The sequence below is a fragment of the Hippocampus bargibanti genome, linkage group LG01, assembly GCF_051943395.1.
Source record: "Hippocampus bargibanti isolate YZ-2025 linkage group LG01, ASM5194339v1, whole genome shotgun sequence".
Taxonomy (NCBI): domain Eukaryota; kingdom Metazoa; phylum Chordata; class Actinopteri; order Syngnathiformes; family Syngnathidae; genus Hippocampus; species Hippocampus bargibanti.
Window position 1 is genome coordinate 35,364,424 of NC_142734.1, and position 25,571 is coordinate 35,389,994.

Here is a 25,571-nt window from a genome sequence, read left to right on the forward strand (position 1 = left end):
TCTGATGTTTGATTGTGTCACTACAAACACACTCATAATTATGCGTGACGTATGCGCTCCGAAGAATGAAGTAGACATCGATATCACAACAATCAGTAAGGAGTAGATGACATTGATTACATTTTGGTGGACCCTGCCACACTAGTAGTTTAAAGCTGCCAAACTGTACCATATAGGACTCTATAGTTGTATTACGTTCATCCTGTCTACTTGATATCTAATTGAAACGAGATTCTTTTCTTACAGACAGTGTATTTTAGGTGTTCGATTCGCTGACATGTTTCGGCGTATACTTCCGCCTTCGTCAGAGTTGTGGCGGAAGTATACGACGAAACATGGCAGGTAATCGAACACCTAAAATACACTGTCTGTAAGAAAATAATCTGGTTTCAATTATATAGGACTCTATGTTGAACAATTGGATTTCATGGATTAGACGTTTACAAGTGTTTCTATAAATTAGTGAAAGTAACACCATTGTGCTGAATTGTTATAGAGGTTTGAAAATCTGTCTGGGGTCTTTATCCTTCTTTCATCATTCCCTTTCACATACTGCACTTATTTAGATGAACTATCCAGTCATTTATGAGAGTTGGAAGGGCTGTAAGTAAGACTCAGAAAAGAGTTTGGTCTCATTTACATCAATTATTGTCATGAGTCAACATGTCATGCATAATCATAGTGTCATTGATATATATCTGAAAAAAAAAAAAAAAATAACAATCGTGTATGTAAAAAAAGTATGTTTTAATCAATTTTAGGTAGCGCCAAACAGGCATACTGTACAGTAGTTTGAAATAGCTGGCAACATTGGTGGCAAGTGCGATTTTTTTATGCGTCATTTCAAAGCACCGTCACCGGGGCGGGGTTTACGTTACGTGCCTGTTCTCTTGAGTCCGACAGTTTCACTCTCTTAGTGCAAAAATGTCGATACCTTGTGGCGCTTTGGCCCGGAATACGTTGGCAATCAGGAACGCGAGCATTTTGGTGGTAAGTCTACTTCAAGACCCCGTCTTGATGTGTATTTTCTGGACACATGAACGTGTGAGGTTTATTTCAGAGAGGCTCACGTGGAATACAGTACAGTATCTCCCGTTATCATGCCAGGCAATTTAATGTTATACTTTAAATAGTTTTTACATGTTACAGTGTAATGTAAATACACTATTTAGTAATTGCATCATTCAGCAAAAGTTGAAGTATTTCTTAAATTCAGCCGCCATTGCCTCAAAGTCAGTTTGGTAACAAAGACAGCAAAGTGATGTAACAAGAGCACGCAATTCACGCTGATGTCCACTAAGGGGAGACATGTCCCACAGAAAGAGTTACTCAAAGGTCACGACATTAGGGACCTTTCAACAATTGGATGCCCTGCAAGTCCATTTTTTTTTTGGGGGGATTTTACACTAGAATTGTCTAGTTGATTAAAATATAATTAGCTACATAATAAAACCCCATACAGTAGATTAATCCGTTTTCTGAAACATCTGTATTCTCAGGAGGGGGTGAATGATATGTTGTCTATATGTTGTCATTTCGGATGGGATCCAATTCACCTCAAGTGAAAAACATTTTTGAAAATGGCTGTCTTAGAGTTAACCTGCGCTGTGACAGTCTACGTTCTCCGCCTTTATAGAATTACAACTCTTTGCTAATATGGATTCAATGCTTTCTGGTGTGTGTGATAGAAAAATATATATATTCAATTACATATCAACATCTCTCTTACTGTCAGTTCAGTCTTATAGAGGCTTCCTGTTATTTTTTTGTTTGTCTGTAAAGCAGATGGTGCGCAATGCCCAGACCTTGACCTCACCTGCTCCTGAACCCAGGATCAAGAAGTTCCAAATTTACCGCTGGGATCCGGACACTGCTGGGGATAAACCCCGTATGCAGACATATGATGTTGACCTAAACACGTAAGACATGTGACACATGGTCAAAAGTCAAAGTCAGCTTTATTGTCAAATATTGTAATCTGCATGACATACTGCACAGATGACATTACATTAAATTATGGTGCTTCAGAAAAACAAAATAGCAATAATTGGCTAACACACAGTCAATTGGTACACCACGCTATCATTTCATCTATTTTTACAGACACAAAAATTGTTCACATTAATGTGACCATGGCCCTGCGATTAACCAGCGACCCCACGGTGTACTTTGTCTCTTGTTCAACATTAGTGAGGATAGGTCCTTGTGCCCCTTAGAAGTATAAGCGGTATAGCTACTGTTAATGATTGATGGATGTATAGCAGGCAGTTACATGAACTACAGACATAGTAATTCTCCATTGGATGATGTACATACAACCGGCTCAGTTTTTAAAAAATATGTATCAACCCAAAGGCAAATATTTGTGCAAGGAAATAGTTCCGTACAAATAAACCCCACACAGCGCTGATTATAGATGCACAGGATAAGTGGATTTGACAGTGTTTTAAATACTGGTAGTTTCTCTTTATATTCAGATGCGGTCCAATGGTTCTGGATGCCCTCATCAAGATCAAGAATGAGATGGACCCGACGCTTACATTCAGACGTTCCTGTCGTGAGGGTGAGGGATTAACTAGAGTTGTTTTCTGCACTACAACTTAAAGGACAACCGACATCACGTTTTTGTTTGCTAACTGACATCAGAAAAACGTTTTATAGCATCTAAAATACCCAAAACACTCAGTATGATATTTTTAGTCAAATGCAAAACACCAATAAAAATGACTTAAAGTGTCCAAAATCTGCAAAAAAATGAACCCTTGTTCGTGGTGTTTCCACAGGCTGATTAATTCCTTACACGGAGCTTTGTCGCCCTCTTCTGCCTCTTTTTAGTGCAACACGAAGTTTTCAGACCAAACAAGTACAGTAAAATGCATTGACATGATGGAAGGACGGCTACAATGTATCCTTTTTTTCGGTCAGGTGCGTTCCTTCAGTGACGTATCGTGAGGACTCGTCACCAACTCAGAAACAAGACTTCTGGAATATTCAGTGCAAGTCTTAAAACGTAAAATATAGCTATATGCGGTGGAATCTTTGTAAAATACGCCCAGTAGAAGTCATATGAAGCCCTTTTACAAATTATGGACACAACTAGTTCGGAGATGTCGGTTGTCCTTGAACAACATTTAAATGAATCGAACAAAACTGAGAATGTTGCGCTCATGACTGTCATATTTTTTCCAGGTATCTGTGGCTCATGTGCCATGAACATCAATGGAGGCAATACACTTGCATGCCTCAACAAAATAGACAGCAACACAAACAAAGCCACTAAAATTTACCCACTCCCTCACATGTACGTGGTCAAAGATCTTGTCCCTGTAAGTACATGTACTGGAAGTTTTTTAGATGTCTTTTTTTTATCGCAGAACATTTACTTGAGGTTTAATTTCTCACAAAAAAGACATGCCCCAAGTTCATTTTTATGAAGTGCTGATTAAAATATAACTTCCCCACCCATAGATAGCATCATAAAATCCATGTTGCGATCATGTTTGGGGTTTTAGAATAATATACCACGTGCTATCTTCCTCCAGGACATGAGCAACTTCTATGCACAGTACAAATCCATTGAGCCCTACCTAAAAAAGAAGGATGAAACTCGAGAAGGGAAGGACCAATATTACCAGTCAGTAGAGGACAGGCAAAAACTGGTAAATACATACTCCCACTGTGCCTAAGAAGTAAAATCATTTTTACAGACAGAGTGTACATTTGTAAAATGAGTTTGACCCAACAGGACGGATTGTACGAGTGTATCTTGTGTGCATGCTGCAGCACCAGTTGTCCGAGCTATTGGTGGAATGGGGACAAATACTTAGGACCTGCTGTCCTCATGCAGGTATTGTAAATCCCATTCAGGATACTGTATGTTCTCTCAAGAAATGTTCTCATCTAAGTTCACGCAATAGGATACACAACATTGGTAATTATTTTTATATAATATTGCTTTTTCAAAACTGACACAAGAGCACGATTTACAACAAACCAATGTCACTGACATTTGCCTAGTTCTAAGGCATGTTCATGTTATGTCATTGATAGTTTATTATTATTATTTATTATTAGTTTTAGTTTTTCTGTACAAACATTGTATGCAAAGTTTGTGGAAAATGGAGGACATATCAACTAATAATGTTGTGTATAATTATTCTGAATACATATTATATCATAATTGGTGAACTTTATGCTGTCACACAGGCCTACCGGTGGATGATCGACTCTCGCGATGATTTTACTGAGGAGCGTCTGTCTAAACTTCAGGACCCATTCTCCCTCTACCGCTGCCACACTATCATGAATTGTACCAAGGCCTGCCCCAAGGTAGTTTGAGAATTGTCTCTCTCCAACTTAAAAAGACTTCTCACGGGGTCTGCTTTCCACAGGGACTCAATCCTGGGAAGGCCATCGCTGAGATCAAGAAAATGATGGCAACTTACCAAAAGAAAGCTGTTGCATCATGAACAGGCACGAGTTACCACCAATGCTACTTGCTCAATTTGGAACATTGGCAATGTTTGCAAATTTGGGTAGTTATGTTGCTGACCAGGGTACAAAATGCTCAACATTCAAACAATTTGGAGCCTAAAAATGTTTGAGGTTATTACAGTGAAAGGCTTTAAATTGTGTTGTTTTGCAAAAAGATGATAGCTGCGGTCAAAGTACAATTTATCGTATCTTGATTGTCACCTCGATATCTTATTTCATCAATTGCAATAAATGAAATACACGATGTTTCATGTCAAGAGTTAAAAATCTGAACATAAACATCACATATTTGCTTGTTCGGATTGGACTATAAATGTAGTTTCCAGTTGTAGTACAATAATTTCATCTGTGCAATTGTATCAATGCGTGGTTGTGGATGAAAAAATAATGGGGAAGTAAAAGCACAAGAATCCAATGTCATGAAAATGTATATAAACTGTAAATAATGGCAAATGTCCTCATTAAAATGTGTTCAACTGGTTATGAAGTACGAATTGTTTGATGAAACACTTGTCAACAACATACAGTACCTTTATTTGAGCCAGAGATTCTATTGTATGGTGCAGGGCTGCACTGCAGACTTAGACCTGCCCAACTGGTTTACACCACATAAAGCACGTCTAATTTTCCTGTCTAAAATAATCGCACTGTGTAGGACCAGGTACTGTCCTTTAAAATCCACAGCCCTCAATTTAAACCACACAAAAACGCGTGAAATTTGGACATCGTCGCTTATCGTAGCAGCATGTTAATAACGACGTGTTATCTGTTTTGTTTTGGGCGGGCAATATGGCATAAATAGAACTTCAACAATCCTAATAGAACCGTCAAGACGCCAGGAGCAGACGTGAGTACAATTTAAATTACTCGTCTCCCCGTTTCTAAAATGTTTAAATCATTCATGCAGCAACACGAGCACAACACAAAAGTGGCTACTTGCTACAGCTATCAGCTTAGTGGCGAATACTGCATTGAAAATGAAAACACGAGGAGCTAAATGAACAGGATCCACCGTAGTGTTTGTGGAGTATTGTAACAATGCTGATAATTCATTTTATTAATTCTTCTAGGTTGTATTGATAATTGCAAGTCTGTTTTCCAAGAGCATGGGTGTTTGCATTTCATACAAAAGCAAAATAATATACTGTCCGAAAACCCCCGTAAAGATAAACACTGGAAAGGTGCGGACTGGTCTCAAATCGAATATAAAATATGAACACCCACACCGGCACGCCTTTTTCCCTTCACCTTTGTTCGTGTAGGGGAAAATGTCTGCCTGCGTGCGAGTTATTATTTTATGTTTGCTTTAGTGTGCACTGCACCGAAAGCATCATATCAGTTTCACTTTCACCACTGTTGCAGTGGTGCGTGAACTGCATCACAGGAAATTGTATGTGGTCAACCACAAAAGTATTACTTGTTTAACAACGAATTAATAGATTACTACTTTTGAACTCAGTCATGGCAATTATAATTGTTCAATTAATGTTCAAGTGAGTGTAAACAGGCTAACAAAATTATTGTGAAATCTCAACGTTATTTATGACACATGATAATTTCACACTTTAGTTCAGGTTTTAGCATCGTCATCTTTATTCAGTTCAGAGTTGCATGTTCTGTAGCCACAAGGGGACATAAGCCAGTGCCTTCTTGTGCCGGTCCCAAGCCCGGATAAATACGGAAGGTTGTGTCAGGAAGGGCATCCGATGTAAAAGCTTGACCAAAACAAACATGCGAATAAAACCTCTGAAGATGGAGGACGCTGATTTTCTGTGGTGACCCCTTGAAGGCAAAAGCCGAAAGGAAAAGAAGAAGTTCATGTTTTAACAAGTTGACCCTCATGATTTGATTTCGGGGGGGGGTCATCTAAAATGACCTGGTAAATCGGATCACGAATTTAAAACCTAAAACCATCTTAGTGCTAATAGCCTTCAGGAAATTCCTGATGTTCGAGACCAGTGATATTTAGGACATAACAACCATGTGATCGCATTGCATCAAGCTTGTCTGGCTTTCACACGATTTCAAAACAGTCATGTGGTACGATTGATTCCCGAAACAAATATTTTTCCACCATTGTCACTGTAGGCTCTCCGTTTGTTTTTTTTTTTCTGTCTTTGCTCCAATTTGAGACATAAGGTTATGCAGACTCTATGGACTGCCTCAAAACTGCTATTTTGAGGCATTTGGCAAACAGCCACGGACTGAAGTGAAACTAAAAGGCAAAACGTTTGTCTGACAAAAATTTATTTCCCGTAAGAAACCATTAAAAATGAGAATAATCCGTTCGCAGATCCCCATAACACACAATTATCGACTAAATAAGCCTTAAAACTACACAAAATATACATTATTTTATGTATAATAAAGTGCTATTGCATTGTAATTAAAGAAATAAACTACTATATAATAAAGTCATTTTATTTACCTTTGTCATGGTCGTTGATGTCGTTCCATCTGTCCCCTGTCAGCTGATTTTCATTCATCCAAATCAACAGAAGTGTTTCAACCTCTTCTATTGCCTGAGACCGTTGCTTTGACAACATGGAAATTGGGTTGGTAGCCATTAGATCCATTCGTGTGTTTGAATTTAGAAGCTCAATTGTCCTAATCTCCAACATGTTTATTTTAAAAGCAACAATCTACCAGTTTAATTTAAAATTGCAGCTATACAGTATCTTGTGAATATTAAGTTTGAAGTTATGTGTGTTCATGCAAATGTTGTGACTGACTAAAAGAGAGACCTGTTTTGTGACATTGATAAGCAAACTGACTCTTAGGAATTAAGCTGCTGGGTGGATTTCCTGCTGCTGGCCTGCATGACTTGTCCTGCTTTTGCCTGACAAACCCATGGTAAGAAGCACTCGCCGTGTCGAGAGAAGTTCACAAAATTGCTGGAATCTTTTTGTTTTTTTTAATCAGCCGTTTTGATAATATGATAAATACATTTTGTTGTGCTTACATGATCCACATAAATGCTAACTTGTTAAACATGTCAACATCATTTTTTTTTTTTTTTTTGGTCGCTCTCCAGAACGCCCAAGGATACAAGTGGGTCCGATGGCGGGTGTGGTTGTGTCACCTGATGGCTGTGCTGTCCTTCGGTGTCCTCCTGATTGTGTTCCATTGGCGTCCTCGGCTATCTCTTCTGGCACGCTGCCGTCCATGTCCCCTCGGCCTTGCAGATTTTGTTCTAATACGAGTGAGAACAATTATTTTATCTCGGTTTTGGATTTTTTTTTTTATGCTAAACCATAGCAGTGAATTATTTGCTTCTCGTTTGTGACCAGAAGTGCTCAAGAGACATTTAGTGTTGTGGGTAAACCGTACACTACTCACATATTCCTGTTGTATTTTTGTCTTCAGGATAGTTGTGGCCAATACCGTGTGGCGGAAGTACTCACAGAGGAGCTGGAGGAGGGCAGGTGAGCTTTTGTGAGCTTTGCCTTCTGTCCACACGACAACTTTGCACTTGCCTGAAAACAAGCTTTGCTATTGTTGTGTTGTTTTTCTCTCTGTCATAGTTTGGAATTATTGGGAGATATTGAGGCTACGGAATGGAGGGACACAGTTCAGCTTTACCAGGAGAAGGTGAAGAACAAGTTTTCTTTTTTGAATGTATTAGTGATGTGCTCTCCAACCTTGCCAGTGTTCTTTTTCAGAAAACGCTTTTGCGCTACTACCTGTTTGAAGGCCTTCGCTACATATGGTTGGACAGGAAATCAGCTTTCTGTCTTGTGAGGTAACGTCGTAGATGTTACATCCTGAGTTGAAATCTTGCAGTACCATGACAATCATGGATATTTTTTGACTAGTGTCCTCAATGAGGAATGGACCTGCAAGGATCTTCATGGCTTCAAAAACGGGTTGAGTTATCTTGAACAGAACTTGAGGTGAGCGTGGCAAAATTATTGATTGCCTGACCTTATTGATCAGATTTGTTCATTAATTCAAGCCAAGTGCATTAAAAATAAAGTCTTGCATATTATTGCAAAAATATCACCCTGTTGTTGCAGCAGAATAACACTTGTAGTACGGTACGAGTCACTCAGCTTCAGCAACCTTTGTTTTATTGGTTTTGCATGTTGTGTTTCCCCTATCTTATAGGAGACAAGTGTATGGACCCAACGTGATTGATGTTCCCGTAATGTCCTACTTCCAACTATTAATTGAAGAGGTAAGATGGATGTGAACCTCATTTAATATTTTCCTTGATATATAAAATTGATATCTATATCTTTGATCATGGAGTTACAATGTGCCGATCAAACTATTGTCTTTGTCTTTAGGTCCTCAACCCCTTCTACTTTTTCCAGTTATTTAGCATTGTCCTGTGGACGGTTGATGACTATTACTACTACGCCACGAGTATATTTTTAATCTCTTTTTTCTCCATTGGCATCTCACTTTATGAGATCCGCAAGGTGACACTTTTGTATAAAGTTACCCTGATTTTTGTGTGAATGTAACCAATATAAAAAATATATATATTTATTTTCTTGACTTCACAGCAAAGAGTCATTCTTCACAACATGGCTCGCTTGGTCACCAATGTCACAGTCATAAGGAAGACCGGAGGTATTCTTTTTGTTGAATATTTTACATTTTTTTGATGTAATAATATTTCTGGTCGCGTTAATCTATGTTGAGTCTTATGTACCATCTATTATTTTTAAAAATAGAATCAACCATCTATATGTCTTGTCTCAGAGCAGGCGAATGTGAGTTCAGTGGAGCTGGTACCTGGCGACTGCATATGTTTACCAAAGGATGGCCTCCTGATGCCTTGTGACGCTGCCCTGCTGGCAGGAGAGTGTCTGATCAATGAGGGCATGTTGACAGGTCAGCTCACTCAGCCATTTTCGAACTTTGCAAATTGATCATTTTTGCTTCATGGTGCTAATCACGTAACGGGACCACATGTTGACAGAGAGTGTATATACGTATGTGTCTGAGACATTTTCAACTATTCCCCGTGTCTAGGTGAAAGTGTCCCAGTGCTAAAAACTCCTTTGCTGCGTTCAGAGAAAAAATATATCTCAGATATTGACCGAAAGCACACACTCTTCTGCGGAACTCAACTCATCCAGGCGAAAGGAGGGGGGTCTGGCGATTTTGGCGCTGTCGCCATAGTCACAGGGACTGGTAAGTCAATATTAGTATTTTTGGCATTACTGATTCCTGAAGGGGCGACTGAGATACGTTGAGCATTTTGTGGACTATGTATGTGGATAATAATTTCAATATGGGACCGATGGTGTTAGTTGAGCAACATGTCTCTCAATTTATACATATCTCAACACATGGGGCATGATACCATTGGTATGGTACATTTTAAAATCGAATGATTCCATTTGATTAGAATACACATTTTAAATGACATTTATCGTTAACATATGGCATCTTTACACTTTAAAAATGATGTCATTCATTTTGTGCACCAACTGCAAAATCATATTACCTTGTCAACACTTCCCAATGTATAGATACTGTACGTGTCACGTTTAGCATTATTGACAGTGGCATATAATGATAGTTATATACCAAATATGTACGCTTTAGGAAATGGTAGCTTTGTTTACAGAGTTATCGGGGCCAAAACCTTTGGCCCCTCTTCACTGCACCGTGGCAAAAAAACAAGAATGTTGCAAGCTTTCATTTTTGCTAACTATTGCAAAAAAAATATTTGCTAAGATGACAAGTTGTAGCTCGTTTGTCCTATTTCACGAAAATATTTCGTCCTATACCCTATCCCGAGTTGCATTGGCAATTTCAAATCAGTTGACGCAATATTTGTGTGTTATTCACAGGTTTTTTTACCGCCAAAGGCAACTTGGTCAGCTCCATTTTGTATCCGCAGCCCATTAACTTTCGCTTCTACCGAGATGCTGCAAAGTTCCTGGTCATCTTGGGATTTTTTGGTAAGAGCTTTTTGCAGCAACATTGGGCTTTCTGTTGGATTTTTTTTTGTTTTATTCCACGTTTAGTTTTTCTTTGTTTTTGTATTTGTGTTCTTGACACGTCAACATGTGAACATAGATAAGATAAGCCTTTTACTGCTTTACCAATCACTGGTTGATGACCTGATTGATTTTGTGTCCAACAAGTTATCTCCTTCAGAATCAGAATCATCTTTATTGCCAAGTATGTAGAACACACAAGGAATTTGTTTCCGGTAGAACACGCTGCACTAGTATCGTCGTCAAAAAAACTGCTAAGTGGCACTATACAGTTCCATTTTGGCTACTGTTGAAGAGTTCAAAGAGTTAATGGCTTGGGGGAAGAAGCTGTTTAAATGTCTGCTGGATTTGGTGCGCATGGATCGGTAGCGCCTGCCTGAGGGGAGTAGCTGGAAAAGGTGGTGGGCAGGGTGCGAAGGGTCCAGTAGGATTTTCCGCGCCCTTATCATGTATTATCTCAGAAGTCGCTGAAAAGGTTTCTTCAGCCGTCATCCGACCACTCCTGTACGACTGAGAGCTTACACAGACGTATCTCAGAAGTGTTATTCACATTTTAAATCCCTATCTTCCTTTTTTATTGATATAGCTTTTATTGGGACCGTGTACAGCTTTGTGATCCTCTCACATTATAATGTAAGTGTCTACATGAACAGCTAGAAAAATAAATCCAGGAACTTCTTGACATTCCAACCAAATACGTCTTTCTGTGTGTGTCTAGATGAGCTGGTTTGAAGTGGTGATTCGGGTTTTGGATATTGTCACCATTGTGGTGCCACCAGCCCTACCTGCTGCCATCACCATCAGCACCATCTATGCCCAGCACAGACTGAAAAAGCAAGGCATATTCTGCATTAGTCCACCACGCATAAATGTCTGCGGCAAGGTGTCGCTGTTTTGTTTTGACAAGGTGAAGACCAAAGTGCATGTGTATGATCTGGACACCAATCGCTTCATTATTATCCACTTGAGCAAATAAAGTCAGCACCCCAGACGGACTCTCACTTCCACTTTGTATTCTCCAGACAGGAACTCTGACAGAGGAGGGTTTGGACGTGTGGGGAGTTGTGGAGGGGGGATCTGCCGGTTTTTCAGATGTGGTCTCTGACCCGAGTCTGCTCTCGCCAGGGCCAATGCTGTCATGCCTGGCCTCCTGTCACACTTTGGTTCTCTTGCGAGGGCAACCCATCGGAGACCCATTGGAGCTCAAAATGTTGAAATCCACCGGTTGGGTATGAGCCAAAAAACGATCACCTTTTCATCAACATGATTTTGACACGATGCAAACAATTTCAATGAGATAATTGACAGTGTTGAATGTACGAAGAGGAATTTCGGCTGCTTAACTTTTTTTTTTTTTTATAGTCACAGACCTCTATCGAACCACAATTCTACATTTTGTTTCAGAACCTCCAAGAATCAGGGGAAGATGGTGGTGCGCTGGATGCCAAATTTGGAGGGCAAAGAGTGTTAGCGGTCATGAGACGTCCTCCAAGCCTGCTTCCTTTTCATGCCATTGTAAGTCTCCCGTCTACCGCCCACAATGTATTATTTCTTTCCCATCATCATCAATCTCTTTAGGCAGGGAAGCATGTCTGATGGAGAATAAGAAGTCATCATGTTTAAAAGTCCCGTGCTTAGCTGGCCAACCAAACAATAGGCCCACAGTCAAGGCGCAGATGGCCACAGTAAATCTGAGTGAAACAGACACATCCCAGTTAAACTGTTACCTTCATCTAGAAGATCTGGCCTTCGAACTCCCTCACAGGAAGGAGCTCATTAACCAGGTTACAAATTTATCACTTCATGGCAGTCAACCAATTAAAAGACAATGTTTTATTGCTTACAGCTGTTGGTGCTCACAACGTCCAGAGGAGTGGCATTGTAATCAAGAAAACGATGTTTTACTAATGTATCACTTTAATTTGCATGTATTCTCAATAAATAGCTTGGCAGAGGGCCGCAGAATTCAGACGTATGTCATGGGTGACTGCGTTTCCTGCCGGCAGTAGGGACAATCTTTCTGGTTCCGAGTCTCTGTCCACGGTGTCTTGTGACTGTCATATCACTGACAATGTCCCGCTGCGAAATGATCATCTCATCCATTTTTTCATCCAAAAAAGTTGAATTGATTGAATGAAGAAACAAATCGATTCAGATATTTCCACTCATTTAGCACTTTGACCTTCTCATGTTTCTTTCAGTCCACAAGTGAGCCTGTGGCAATTGTTCAGCGCTTTCCCTTCTCCTCCGCCTTGCAGAGGATGAGTGTGGTGACGGTGGCCTCCGGGGGTCATTCTTCTCTAGCTTTCATGAAAGGCTCTCCAGAGATGGTGGCGAGCCTCTGCCGACAAGAAACCGGTCAGATATTGGTGATATGCCATAAAAGTGCACGGCTCAATTGGTCCGAAAATTATTCTTTTACGACAAATAATATTCATCGGTCTATGCCAGTGACATATACTGACAGATACACACTGGATGGCAGAAGCAACAACTACTAAGGTGTGTTAACACCGGTTGTAAACTTCAATAAAATCTCTAGAATCTGCTTAAACTAATACCTAATAATAAATAAATACTAATAATAAACTAATAAACAGTGACCCAAAAAAGGGGCAGAAAAATGTCACCTTTTCAAGTTGTGTAAAAAGGGCTTTCAAACCTGGCCATGACCTCTGTTGGAGTGAAAATAGAAAAACGAATAGAGAGTATTTTTCCCACTTCAAAGGAAAAAAAAATCCATATTAGATGATATATGAGTACTGAATAAGATGCATTCTCTATGACAGTGCCAGCGGAATTTTCAAAACAACTAAGCAGCTTTTCCAGTGAAGGTCTCCGAGTTCTTGCTCTTAGTTATAAACCGATGGACACAAGGGTTGATCTAAGCGCCGTTGAACGGTGAGATTCCTGTCTTGGTCGGCCACATCATTTTGTTCTAAAATGGACCTCAAAGCGCAAACTGTCTGTTGGCGTATTCATCCATAGAGGGGAAGTCGAGAAAGACATGCAGTTCTTGGGCCTGCTGATGATGAAGAACCTGGTGAAACCGGAGAGCGCCGACGTCATCCGCACATTGAGGCTGGCGAATCTCCGAACTGTCATGGTCACAGGTTGGGAGTCTCTTATCCACAATGCGGACAGAAAATGTTCTGACTTTCTCAACATTTGGTTGTGTGTTATTCATAAAATATTCACAAATGCTCACATTTTTTCTCTCACAGGTGACAACATTCGAACAGCAGTCAACGTTGCCCAAAAGTGCGGAATGGTGAGAGCTGATGAAGGGCTCGTCTTTGTCGAAGCCACCGCCTCCACTGCTCAAACCGCACCCACCCTCAGGTTCAACGTAGAAGATAGTGAAGGCACATTTGTCACAGCCCAAGTAAGGCCCGCTCAAACATCACTCAAAAGAAAAGTGTGTCATTTTAGAACATCGCCCACCCCTGACTTGTAGCCTATGAGCACAGTGTTTGAAATAACGTCTGGGTGTACAACTTTCAAAACGTCTCGGCTTGGGTGGCCGACAACTTCTTCTTCTTCTTCAAAAAAAAGATCATTTTCAAATCAAACGTTTGTTTTCTTCAATAAAGCAAAAGCTACAAGCAAACCGCTACAAGCCACGTGGACTCCTCTTTCTAAGCGCCTTTCAAAACTCTCAAGTACACTTTACAGTCACGCTATAATCCGAAGCACGAAACAGGTTTATACCGTGACTCTTAAGTGTACTACCATGTGGCTTTTAGCAGACAACGCAACGCAAACATAGTTCCATAAGGAAGCTGTCTGTCGAGTCACACACTTGTACTACAGATATTTTTTTCTGCTCAAAAATGTACTTTATTTAGACGGATTATCTCGCCAGTTGCCCTCCTGCGACACATTCAGGCGAATGTAGCCGTTAGCCGGAAGCTAACATTTGCCCTTGTTAAACTGCATAACTCTTTTTCTTTTGTCATTCACGACCGGTTATAAGTTTTACATTTAAGCTGACATAAACACAACAATTTGGAGTTCATTAATTAAAACACCTCAAGCTTATTTAGAATCAAACATTCATACAAAACTGTAGTTACATGACAGTTTTTTTTCCTTCTACCAGGGAGATTTTGGTTATCACTTGGCTATTAGTGGCAGTTCATTTGCTACTCTATGCAACCGCTTCCCTGAGCATCTGCCAAAGGTAACGAAAAGATGTACTCTGCTATAAAAGTATGAAAATAACTTCTGTCCTGTTACTGTAGTTTAATATTGTCGTGATCGTATTGCATAGGTTTTGATGCGAGCAACAGTCTTTGCACGAATGGCCCCTGACCAGAAAACACAGCTGGTGAAAGAGTTCCAGAAACTCAAGTGAAAGAGGGCACACACAGAAAGAAACATGACCACTTCTAGTTACAATTTAATAATATCTTGAAACCAACAAAAATGTCTACTCTCCTGTTTTCGCTGCGACAGCTATCGCGTGGGCATGTGTGGAGATGGTGCCAACGACTGCGGTGCCTTGAGAGCCGCTGACGCTGGGGTCTCTTTGTCGGAGGCGGAGGCATCCATCGCTTCACCTTTCACCTCCAAGACTGAAAATATCAGCTGCGTGCCACTGCTCATTAGGTGAGCAATCATAGTCATGTCATACAACCAAAGCTGGCAGCATGGAGGGGTAGTGGCTCGCAAATCAGGGGATTGGGCTTCCAATATCTGTGTTGTGTGCGTGGTGACCAGTTACACCCACAATTCAACCAGTTGCATTCTGGCCTGAAATTTGCGTTGTTGAACCAAGTATGTTTTGAATAGTCATTTGTCGATATGTACTTTGCTCTTAATTGGCGACCAGTCCAAGGTGTATTCTGATTCTTGCCCAAAATCAGCTCAGATACCCAACTCAACTGTATTTATAGAGCACTGTAGAGTTCTACTTCAGCTCACCTGTGACTCTCAGGAAAATGGATGGATGGGTTAGTCAAATTACTAACACTGGAATGTGCCTAAAATGGCTGCTTCAAACTAAAATGGCTGACTACTTGTTCACCTTTGGGCACATTTTCTTGAGTGTTTTTTTATGTGTCAACCTCCATCCAAATTCACGTCGGTTGGTGAAACTTGTGATGAGAGCATTTTTTCCCCACTGACTGAATTTTGGATGTACCTCTGAAATATATTGCGTATTTTCTGATGTATAAGATACACCCAAAAGCCTTTATTTTCTTCAAAAGATGACCCTGCGCCTTTACACACCAGGTGTGTAAAGTAATATTGAGTGAGCCACAACAGGTCTGGCAACAACTGAACTGTCAGCAGCCACCGACTCCATTTGCCTTAGTTGAAGAAGTCATGCGTAACCCCAGCTTCTACTGTAGCGCCTTATAATGTGGTTTGCCTTATATTTGGAAAACTTTTATCTATTTATATATTATATTTGGAAAACGTTTCTCATTCTTTGAAGCTCCGCCTTATAGTCCAGTGAGCCTTATATATGGAAAAAGTTTGAAAACAGTATAAGACGCAACGTCTTATACTCTGGTGCACCTTATACCAGTGTTTGAAATAACGTCTGCCCGGAGGCCCGGGGCGTACAACTTTTACATCGGGCGTACAACTTTGAAAATGTCTCGGCCCGGGTGGCCGACAACTTCTTCAAGAAAAAAAAACACGATTATTTTCAAATCAAACTTTGTTTTATTCAATAAAGCAAACTGCTACAAGCAAACCGCCACAAGCCACGTGGACTTGTCTTTCTAAGCTTTCAAAACTTTCAAGTACACTTTTCAGTCACGGTATAGCCCGAAACACGAAACAGGCTTCTGATTGGCTGCCGTGCCGAGTATGAAAATTGCCAAACGAACATTCCTTTGGCAATTTGAATACTCTGCACGGCAGCCAATCAGAAGCCTGTTTCGTGCTTCGGGCTAGACCGTGACTGAAAAGTGTACTTGAGAGTTTTGAAAGGGTGTTCATGTCTCCGCAGAGAAGGTCGATGTTCTTTGGTTACCGCATTCAGCCTCTTCAGATACATGGCAGTGTACAGCATGATTCAGTTCTGCTCTGTGCTCATCCTATACACAGTGAGTGCACGAACTCATACAAATAACGCAGAGGATAGTCCTGTGTCATTTCAACATGCCGAAAACCGTTCTAGGTGAGCACCAATCTGGGCGACTTGCAGTTCCTTTTCACCGATGTCATGCTGGTGACCCTGCTGGCTATTGTCATGGGGAAAGGCGGCCCCAGTGAGAAACTGAGTCCGTGCCGGCCGCCGGCCAATCTGCTCGCCTGGCCCGTTCTAGGAAGCCTGTTCATCCATATATCCGTGATCATCTTGGGTCAGGTGGTTGCGCTCCTCATCACCAAGTCACAGGATTGGTCAGTCCATTTTCACGTGTGCCGAAATTGGAGAATATTTTGATTAACTCATTCACAAATGTATTCAGTATTTAAGAAACACATTTGCATCTGAGGTTTACACTGCATGCACCCCTACATCAATAATTACGTTTTTCCGACTTTTTTTTTCCTCAATTTTGATTCTTATCTCTGTTGATGATTTGCTTCTCCATCAGGTACGTTCCCCTCAATTCCACAATGTTTGGGATTGCCAATTTACCCAACATGGAGAACACTGGCATCTTTTCCTTATCTGGTTTCCAATACATCTTCATGGCTGTGGTGCTCACTAAAGGTCACCCTCACAAGAAACTTCTCTACCACAATTGTAAGAGATTTTTGTCACTTTGACCACGATTGCTTCTCGCTTTAAAGGACAACCGACGTCACTTTTTTGTTTCCTAACTGAAAAACGTTTTATAGCATCTAAAATACCCAAAACACGCAGTATGATATGCAAAACACCAATAAAAATGGGCGAATTGGGCATTTTCAAAAAGTCCCGCCCCCAGTTCGTGACGTCACGCCAAGACGTCTTGCATCGCTGGAGAATCAAAACAATGGCTTCAGATTCGGAGAAGATGCTTTCTTGATACACATCCAGTTATGAATATGATTCAAATAGTTCTGAAGAGGAAAGCATACATCTTTGCATGGATTAAAGAATTTATTCTGTGCCATTTTGAGGCAACATTGGGGGGAAAGGGATCACCCAAAAAGAGGCAGAAAATGGCGTCCAAGCATCTGTGATGAATTAATCAGCCCGTTTCCACAGGCTGATAAATTCCTTCCATGGAGCTTGGTCGCCCTCTTCTGATGGCTTTTTGGTGCAACACGAGGTTTTCAGACCAAACAAGTACAGCAAAATACATTGACGTGATGGAAGGACTGCTACAATGTGTCTTTTTTCGGTCAGGGGCGTTCCTTCAGTGATGTGACGTCAGTAATCGTCACCGACTCAAAAACAAGACTTCCTGAATATTCAGCGCGAGTCTTAAAACGTAAAATATACCTATATGCGGTGGAATCTTATTAAAATACGCTCAGTAGAAGTCATTTGAAGCCATTTTACAAATTATGGACACAACTTGTCCGGAGACGTCAGTTGTCCTTTAAAAGCCATCATGGCCAATTAGAGTTTCTGACAGACTTTGCGCTTGATTTCCTTGCAGTTGTTTTCCTGTCTTTACTCCTGGTCCAGTTTGCCGTGATGACTTGTCTAGTGTTGTATCCAGGACCTTTCTTCATCAAGATAATGGAGCTTTATGACCTCACTGACTTGGAGTTCAAGATGCTGCTTGTTTCTCTGGCTGCTCTCAATTTCCTCATTTGTTTTATAGTGGAGGTGAGTGGAAACAGGAATGTGGAGCTATCGGTACACTTCAATATTTTCTTTTCCCATTGAGAAACTCTGCATTGCTAGGAAGGAGTGTTTTTTTTGTTTTTTTTTTTACTCAAGGCCTTAACTGGATTCTGAAACCTTAAGTAACATTTCATTGGCTGTGGTAAAAACAAAATAGCAGATTTTTTGTCGATTCGAAGTTATCCAGGTCGTGTTTATCTGCAAAGGTTAAATTGAGGAAACCGGATTCTTAAAGGATAACCGACACCCACGGACAAGTTGTGTCCATAATTTGTAAAATCACTTCAAATGACTTCTACTGAGCGTATTTTACAAAGATTCCACCGCATATAGCTATATTTTACGTTTTAAGACTCATTTTGAATATTCAGGAAGTCTTGTTTTGAAGTTGTTGACGAGTCCGTACTTGACGTCACGGAAGGAACGCCCCTGACCGAGAAAGCGACACACAATGCATTTTGCCGTACTTTGTTTGGTCTGAAAACTTCATGTTGATGGCGAAATTTGAAGGAAAACACACAAATAACGCGATGGTGACTCGTTGTGTGTTGCACCAAGACTACTATTTGATACTAGTTGACACAAATTCCCAGCAGACAAATCAGCCCATTTCCAACGGAGCTTGGGCGCCATCTTCTGCATTTTCTGGGACGCTACAGTGCTGTCATTGACCGCTCAAATTGATCATACTAATCATCATACTAATTGCTATTAGTGGCATTTTACAGCAATAAATGTAGAAAAATGTAAATTCATCAGTTTTCCAGCAATTTGCTTTGAATCTGTTCCATAGCATAACAGCTCATATTTGGATGTGACTGATCGTTATGTTTTTGTTTTTGTTTTTTTTGCAGATGCTGATTGATGTTGGTGCCCTGAACTATCTTTGCTGCCTCTGTCCAAAGCGTTCATCCAAGAAAAAGTTCAAACGCCTCAATTCACTCCTTCGCGACTCCTCCGTCCCGTCATGGCCGCCCCTGAACCAAACACTATATTCCTCGGAGTACACAGCCATCGGCATAAGTTAGCATCTCATTCCCATGACATACGAACACTATCAACATATACTACAGGACTACAAAATTTGAATAAAGTGAATGTTGTATTACATCACTGAGGCTGATATTTATTGTTGTAGATGTTAAAGGACAACCGACACCACTTTTTTGTGTCCTGACATCAGAAAAACATTTTATAGCATCTGAAATACCCAAAACATGCAGGCTGATATTTTAGTCAAATGAAAAGCACCAATAAAAATGACTTAAAAGTGTCCAAAAACGACTTCAAAATGAAACCGGAAATGGCCAGTTTACAGAAGGTCCCGCCCCCTTGTTCGTGATGTCACGCCAAGACGTTTTTTGCTCGAGAATCAAAACAATGGCTTCAGATTCGGAGAAGATGCTTTCTTGTTACTCATCCAGTTATGAATATGATTCAAATAGTTCGGAAGAGGAAAGCATACACGTTTGTAAATCGATTAAAGGAGTCCTCCCGTATCAATTCAAGCCGTCAATGACAGCAATGTAGCATCCCAGAAAATACACATGATGGCGCCAAAGCTGCGTTGGAAATGGGCTGATTTGTCTGCTGGGAATTTGTGTCAGCGAATATCAAATAGTTGTCTTGGTGCAACACACGATTCACCATCGAGTTAATGTGTTTTCCTTCTCATTTCGCCATCAACACGAAGTTTTCAGACCACACAATGTACCGCAAAATGCATTGTGTGTCCTTTCTTCGTCTGGGGCGTTCCTTCCGTGACGTCCGGACTCGTCACCAACTCAAAAACAAGACCTCCTGAATATTCAGCGCGAGTCTTAAAACGTAAAGTATAGCTATATGCGGTGGAATCTTTGTAAAATACGCACAGTCGAAGTCACTTGACAAATTATGGACACAACTTGTCCGGAGGCGCCGGTTGTCCTTTAATGAAGCACATATTGCTTTTTTTTTTTGTTACGTAATTTTTATTAAATCTGTTTATTTACAGTCTGCACTTTCGCTAAACATTCGAGAGGCATTTTTGCTCACATTCTCCCCTTGCACCACCAGGAAGTAAAAAAAGATAGAAGCGTAATTGAACCATTCCATCTATGGCTTGTACCACAAAATATGGCTTTCTGAAAGTATACGTGAAAAAAAAAAATACAAATGAAACGCGTAGACGCGTAAACAACATGAAACCTCAACCACATAAAAACATCATTTTTCGGCTATCTCGTGACTTGCTTTCTGGATTATGTTTGAATCATACATCGTCCTCATTCATAAAAGTGTCAGAATTCCAGCAGTGACCTTTGAACAATGAGTCAAAGTATTTCAAACAGACAACAGACACCATGTTGGCATAAGTTGATTAAAAAAAAAAAATACAATAAAGTCAATAAAATCCTTGATTCACTCTCTAAGCATTTGAAATAAATGACTTCCTGCGTATTGCACTGGAGAAGACATAACCAAGTTTGCTAAAAGCAAAGGAAACGTGCTTTATGTACAAACTATACTGAGTAACCTGATTCTTCCCCCACCTTTGTTCTTGGGTTAAAATACTGCTGACGTTACTCCCATCTTATGTATTAAAAAGGTTAACGCCAAGCCCGCTTACTTTAGCCAAAGGCGCTTGCTTTTACAACAGAATGATGTGATGGAGAAAGACCATGCGGCAACATAAAAAATAAAATAAAGCAGAAATAAAAAGGCTCAAAATAAATGGCAACATGCTGGTAAGGGACGCACTGATAAAGCCCCGCTGCGACACCACGAGATGATCAATTTTGCATCCCCCCCCCAAAAAAATTGGCTATATTTTAAAGGACAACCGACACCATTTTTTTGTTTCCTAACTGACATCAGAAAAACGTTTTATAGCATATAAAATACCCAAAACACGCAGGCTGATACTTTTAGTCAAATGCAAAACACCAATAAAAATGACTTATAAAGTCTCCCAAAACTACTTCAAAATGATCTGAGAAAGTCTCAGTTTGAGAAGGTCCCGCCCCCTTGTTCGTGGTATCACGCCACGACGTCTTGCCTTGCGTGAGAATCAAAACAATGGCTTCAGATTCGGAGAAGATGCTTTCTTGTTACTCATCCAGTTATGAATATGATTTGCAATCTATTAAATAATTTATTCTGTGGCATTTTGAGGTATCTGGGGGCGGGAAATGTAGCACAAAAAGAGGCAGAAAATGGCGACAAAGCTCCTGTAAGGAATTAATCAGCCCCTTTCCACAGACTGATTAATTTCTTACACACGGAGCTTTGTCGCCCTCTTCTGCCTCTATTTTGGTGCAACACCAAGTTTTCAGACCAAACAAGTACAGCAAAATGCATTGACGTGATGGAAGGACTGCTACAATGTGTCCTTTTTTCGGTCAGGGGCGTTCCTTCCGTGACGTCAGGACTCGTCACCAACTCAAAAACAAGACTTCCTGAATATTCAGCGCGAGTCTTAAAATGTAAAATATAGCTATACGCAGTGGAATCTTTGTGAAATACGCTCATCAGAAGTCATTTCAAGTTATTTTTCAAATTATGGACACAACTTGTCCGGAGGCGTCGGTTGTCCTTTAAATGTTTTATGTATCAAGGGCAATGCTGCCAAGTCCACTTGAAAATGGATTTACGTTAAAAAAAAAGGCCAAGCAGAGAAACATTTGTAATCATCCCAAATCTGAGGGGAAAAAAAAGCAAATGGTAAAATGTTGGTAAGTCCAACTTGAAAAAATATTAAAAATGACAACTATAAAGTGACGTCTTGACTATTATTGCTGGGGGGGGATGGCCATCACCTCACTACACCTCCTTTTTGATCGTCTTTGTTTGGAGAAGAGCGAGGCATTTCTCATAAAGGGATCGTCACAGTGAGTCCAGGTGTTCATTGTCACAGTGTTGTGATGGAAGAAGGGGGGAATAAGAGGTAAAAGCTCTTTCTGTCGAGGAAGTGGGAAGAACGTTTTGGGCAATGTAGTGCTTCTTGTCTGCCCCCCCCTCAAAAAAAAGGCTCACTCTCCTTCCAGTGGCCCCTCGGTCCAATTTATCTGTGCTGTCGGAAACCCTGGGTACCATCTGGGCTGTTTGGCTGTCGGACCGTGTGATTGTTGGATCTGGTGTCCTCTGAAGGCAATGTCGAGTTGATGCGACCAGTCCTGGAGGAAGAAAAAAAAACATACAACGGGAGGTCAACATTTCCATGTTTGGTTCGGAAAATTGCGGGAGTGAGATAGCACAAGATGGTGGTGGTCAACCATAAACAAGATTGAGGTTATTAGAGAACTTCGACTATTATAGAGGGGCCTCGGTTTACGAACACCTTGCCTTACGAATTTCTCGGTTTACGAACGTTCAATGTATGAAAATTAAACCTTGGCATACGCACTACTTTTGGGGATACACATGGAGCGCCGCCCCACCATGGCTGGCGGAGTAATCTTCGGCGGAAGAACACCAAAGCGCACGACCGAACAGCGAACCGGGACCGAAAAAAGACCCCACCACAGGCTCGTGCTCAGCCGAACAAGACACAAAACAAAACTACAGTCGAGGAGAAGAAGGAAATCATTGAGTAATACGAACGAGGTGTGCGTTTGTCTGACTTCATGGCCCAGTAGCAATATGCTAAGTCCACCATTGCTACCATTCTTCGCAACAAAGAAGCTAATAAAGGTGCGTGTGTTCACTCTGATTTCGTCATACGGCAACCTGGAAGTTTGGCGTTTATTGATGATTTTAAAGCTAGCAAGGGATGGTTCGAGAACTTTAAGCGCCGTACGTACAGGGATTCATTACTCGTCATGGTGAGACAGCAAGTTCTGACAGTAAAGCTGCCGAAGCCTACAAGCGATAATTCCTCGAAATGGTGAAAGAAGAAGGCGACGTTCCTTAGCAAGCATTTAATGCAGATGAGACCGGCCTTTTTTGGAAAAAGATGCCTCTTCGGACTTTCATAACACAGGAAGAGAAGTCTGAACCCCATTCTATCAAGCCATCAACGACCATCACAAAGGCAATTAAAACAACGTTATTATACAGTGCAGTGTATTTCTTTCATTACAATAAAATAGCACACTTATTATACATAGAATAAGGTATATATTGCTTGTAGTTTTAAGGCTTATTTAGTTGAAAATTATATTTTATGGAGACCTGGGAACGAATTATTCTCCTTTTAATGGTTTCCTATGGGAAATTAATTTTTGGGATACACACGTTTCACCTGACACACTGTCTGGGAACCAATTAAGTGCGTAAACCAAGGTCGCACTGTACATTAATCTTGTTTTGGTCTACGTTATTATTTGCAGTATCGTATGACATGACGAGACTGCTGCCTAAACAAGATTTACCTGTCGGAGGCGTTCTTATCCTGTGCCGTCTCCTCCGGACATGCGCTCCCCAAAATTCTCTTGCGAGCCTCGGCGTATTCGGCCTCACGCTGTGCCAGGGACTTGACCTGGGGGGTGGGCTTGTTCTGGTTCAAGGGGGACCCCAGCGACCCGTTGCTAGTGGGCCGCTTCAAGATGCGAATCTGAGGCGGTGGCGCTGCCGAGTGACAGTCATCCTGGATCACCATGGCTGTCTTCAGTGGCGAGTGCGATAAACAATGGTGGTTACTCGATTCTCTGGAAATGGCAGTGGGCAAGGGAAAACTGATGAGGTATGTTAAGAAAAGACAAACCTTTCATGATCTCCAGCAATATGATAATTAACAAATGTGTTTTGACGAGTTGGGCAATAAAAATCGAGAAAAATAAAACTGCATATCTCTTGACCCTACCAAAATACACTTCAAACGATGGCGTAACATGACATTGATATCACTGTAAAACAACTTCAACAAATAAATACAGTTTTATCATCTTACTTTTCTCTTTGGCTGATTCTTAGTTTCTCCTCTAACCGCTTTTCCATTTCCTACGGAAGGGAAATGCAAATATTGATTTATGTCAACAAATGAGTACAATATGGATTTTGATGGCTAGAACGAAAAATTAAGTTAGTGTGTGTGTGTGTGTGTGAAGGGTAGAGAGCAGGGCCTGGAGTGGAAGAAAACAGGGTTGAGTTACAGCTATTTATACATTACACGGGGGCAGCTGTCAAGTCACGGTATGAAATGGCTCAGCTCGCTAACATTAGCCACAAAACGCCGTCATTAATGGGCGTGGGTAATATTTTTTTTAATGACAATTGGGATATTTGAGGAATTATGACATCGCCACTTCCTACAAACGGCGCCTTCTTGGGCCGCGATGGTGACGTCATCAGATGCCGCTAAGCTAATTTTCGCCTGCAAACTTGATCACTTGGCGCTTGTCGTTAAATTGGCTACTTCCCAAATAGTTTGCCGACAGAATACTGTCTCCGCCGTCAAACTTGTAAAATGGATATATTTGAAAAGGAAGTTAAAACAAGACAGACAATTAATGGCAATATCTTGAATTAGCTCGAGTGAAAAGTTGGAACCCGCACTGACCATATAGGAGCGAATCGGTCCATTGAGTGTGCGGTGCGTCGCCATCGTTTCAATAATATTTATGAACCCTCCGTTCTGTGATTGTACAACAAACACGTAAATATAATCAGAAACGGTATCTCTCAGACGAGCATCCAGAAAGTAAACCGGAAGCCAGTTGAACGGTACACTGACACGAGCCGGTTCCATGCCAGCCACAGCAGCGTTAGCTAAAGTGAAAAAAAATGTAACTTTATCACCAGAATAGTCCCACACGATACACGGGCCGCTTGGAGAAGATGTACTAACTAGTCTTTACTTAATAACACGCCCTAATCGAGCTCGCTTTGACTCAACCGAGCTAAATAATGAGCCGCTTGGCTTTTAGCTCGCTAACTTTACTGATGCTAACGCGCTAGCAAACAGCCACATTGTTGGCCCGTGGCACACGCTGGAAGCTTTCTAATAATGTCCCGCAACAACATCGAATTTAAGGCACTGCCAAGGCGATGGAGAGCAAATGAATGTCAGTCTGGTGTTGCTTTACCCCGTTATAAGCCGCTTCCTCCCAACTTTCCGTGACCTCCTCATCCATGTTTCATCATGTTGCTGGAGAACACGCTGCTCGGCGGCTGCCGCACAGCCGGGTCCGCCTTTGCCCTCCCACGTCGTGACGGCTTCCTCCGCGGCAAGGCGAAGCTCCATATTGATAAATACACATTTTGTGGGAGGAAACCCCTATTTCTAATCTTTCAAAATGAAATGAAATTATATCAGAAAACATTAAAACCATCTGCCGAGCCAAACGCTATCAAAACACATCAGTTGTTGATGAAATATGGCATAGGATGATGTGCTTGTCGAATCATTTGGTGTGCCCCCCCCCCTCTCCTTTTTTTGTCAATTTCACTATGTT

The 25,571-nt window shown here is 41.0% G+C and overlaps 3 protein-coding genes across 7 annotated transcripts; 2 read left to right on the forward strand and 1 right to left on the reverse strand.

Annotated features, from left to right (window-relative positions):
• The first annotated feature begins 857 nt into the window (after window positions 1–857).
• LOC148904065 (succinate dehydrogenase [ubiquinone] iron-sulfur subunit, mitochondrial-like) lies at window positions 858–4,975 on the forward strand. 2 transcript variants are annotated; one of them, XM_089013483.1, is made up of 8 exons: window positions 858–990; window positions 1,783–1,919; window positions 2,478–2,563; window positions 3,190–3,326; window positions 3,543–3,659; window positions 3,746–3,847; window positions 4,207–4,329; window positions 4,392–4,975. In XM_089013483.1, the coding sequence occupies exons 1-8, from the start codon at window positions 925–927 to the stop codon at window positions 4,467–4,469; spliced, it is 846 nt and encodes a 281-aa protein (XP_088869609.1). In that variant the 5' UTR covers window positions 858–924; the 3' UTR covers window positions 4,470–4,975. The 2 variants fall into 2 exon arrangements, with proteins under 2 accessions (XP_088869609.1, XP_088869620.1); XM_089013494.1 differs by having other exon boundaries at window positions 1,786–1,919.
• Window positions 4,976–5,136: 161 nt separating this feature from the next.
• Window positions 5,137–19,308, forward strand: atp13a2 (ATPase cation transporting 13A2). 4 transcript variants are annotated; one of them, XM_089013451.1, is made up of 30 exons: window positions 5,142–5,341; window positions 6,966–7,049; window positions 7,275–7,347; window positions 7,529–7,696; window positions 7,861–7,919; window positions 8,019–8,085; window positions 8,157–8,236; window positions 8,310–8,387; window positions 8,602–8,671; window positions 8,784–8,918; window positions 9,006–9,072; window positions 9,205–9,336; window positions 9,478–9,639; window positions 10,305–10,415; window positions 11,041–11,087; window positions 11,173–11,361; window positions 11,477–11,683; window positions 11,859–11,969; window positions 12,656–12,812; window positions 13,244–13,355; window positions 13,443–13,567; window positions 13,679–13,839; window positions 14,557–14,637; window positions 14,728–14,807; window positions 14,913–15,065; window positions 16,420–16,516; window positions 16,591–16,814; window positions 17,012–17,163; window positions 18,008–18,180; window positions 19,053–19,308. In XM_089013451.1, exons 3-30 carry the CDS (start codon window positions 7,345–7,347, stop codon window positions 19,224–19,226), a joined length of 3,375 nt encoding a protein of 1,124 aa, XP_088869577.1. In that variant the 5' UTR covers window positions 5,142–5,341; window positions 6,966–7,049; window positions 7,275–7,344; the 3' UTR covers window positions 19,227–19,308. The 4 variants fall into 4 exon arrangements, with proteins under 4 accessions (XP_088869595.1, XP_088869586.1, XP_088869577.1 ...); XM_089013442.1 differs by lacking the exon at window positions 6,966–7,049; XM_089013460.1 differs by lacking the exons at window positions 6,966–7,049; window positions 19,053–19,308 and having other exon boundaries at window positions 5,141–5,341; window positions 18,071–18,180.
• A 139-nt stretch (window positions 19,309–19,447) lies between these two features.
• LOC148904067 (SUZ RNA-binding domain-containing-like) lies at window positions 19,448–25,343 on the reverse strand. Its single transcript, XM_089013508.1, has 4 exons — window positions 25,203–25,343; window positions 24,068–24,117; window positions 23,550–23,825; window positions 19,448–22,352 (listed from the first exon to the last, which is right to left on the reverse strand). Exons 1-4 carry the CDS (start codon window positions 25,248–25,250, stop codon window positions 22,241–22,243), a joined length of 486 nt encoding a protein of 161 aa, XP_088869634.1. The 5' UTR covers window positions 25,251–25,343; the 3' UTR covers window positions 19,448–22,240.
• Window positions 25,344–25,571: the final 228 nt, after the last annotated feature.

What these genes read in the sequence shown, in the direction of transcription:
- LOC148904065 (XM_089013483.1), top strand. Translation starts at nt 925, where the DNA reads ATGTCGATACCTTGTGGCGCTTTGGCCCGGAATACGTTGGCAATCAGG. An exon ending in GGAACGCGAGCATTTTGGTG is followed by an intron (nt 991 to 1,782) that starts GTAAGTCTACTT and finishes TTGTCTGTAAAG; the next exon opens with CAGATGGTGCGCAATGCCCA. An exon ending in GACCTGCTGTCCTCATGCAG is followed by an intron (nt 3,848 to 4,206) that starts GTATTGTAAATC and finishes GCTGTCACACAG; the next exon opens with GCCTACCGGTGGATGATCGA.
- atp13a2 (XM_089013451.1), top strand. An exon ending in GATCTAAGCGCCGTTGAACG is followed by an intron (nt 13,356 to 13,442) that starts GTGAGATTCCTG and finishes ATTCATCCATAG; the next exon opens with AGGGGAAGTCGAGAAAGACA. An exon ending in GAAACTTCTCTACCACAATT is followed by an intron (nt 17,164 to 18,007) that starts GTAAGAGATTTT and finishes ATTTCCTTGCAG; the next exon opens with TTGTTTTCCTGTCTTTACTC.
- LOC148904067 (XM_089013508.1), bottom strand. Translation starts at nt 25,250, where the DNA reads ATGGATGAGGAGGTCACGGAAAGTTGGGAGGAAGCGGCTTATAACGGG. An exon ending in AGGAAGCGGCTTATAACGGG is followed by an intron (nt 24,118 to 25,202) that starts GTAAAGCAACAC and finishes TCCCTTCCGTAG; the next exon opens with GAAATGGAAAAGCGGTTAGA. An exon ending in AGAATCAGCCAAAGAGAAAA is followed by an intron (nt 23,826 to 24,067) that starts GTAAGATGATAA and finishes TGCCATTTCCAG; the next exon opens with AGAATCGAGTAACCACCATT.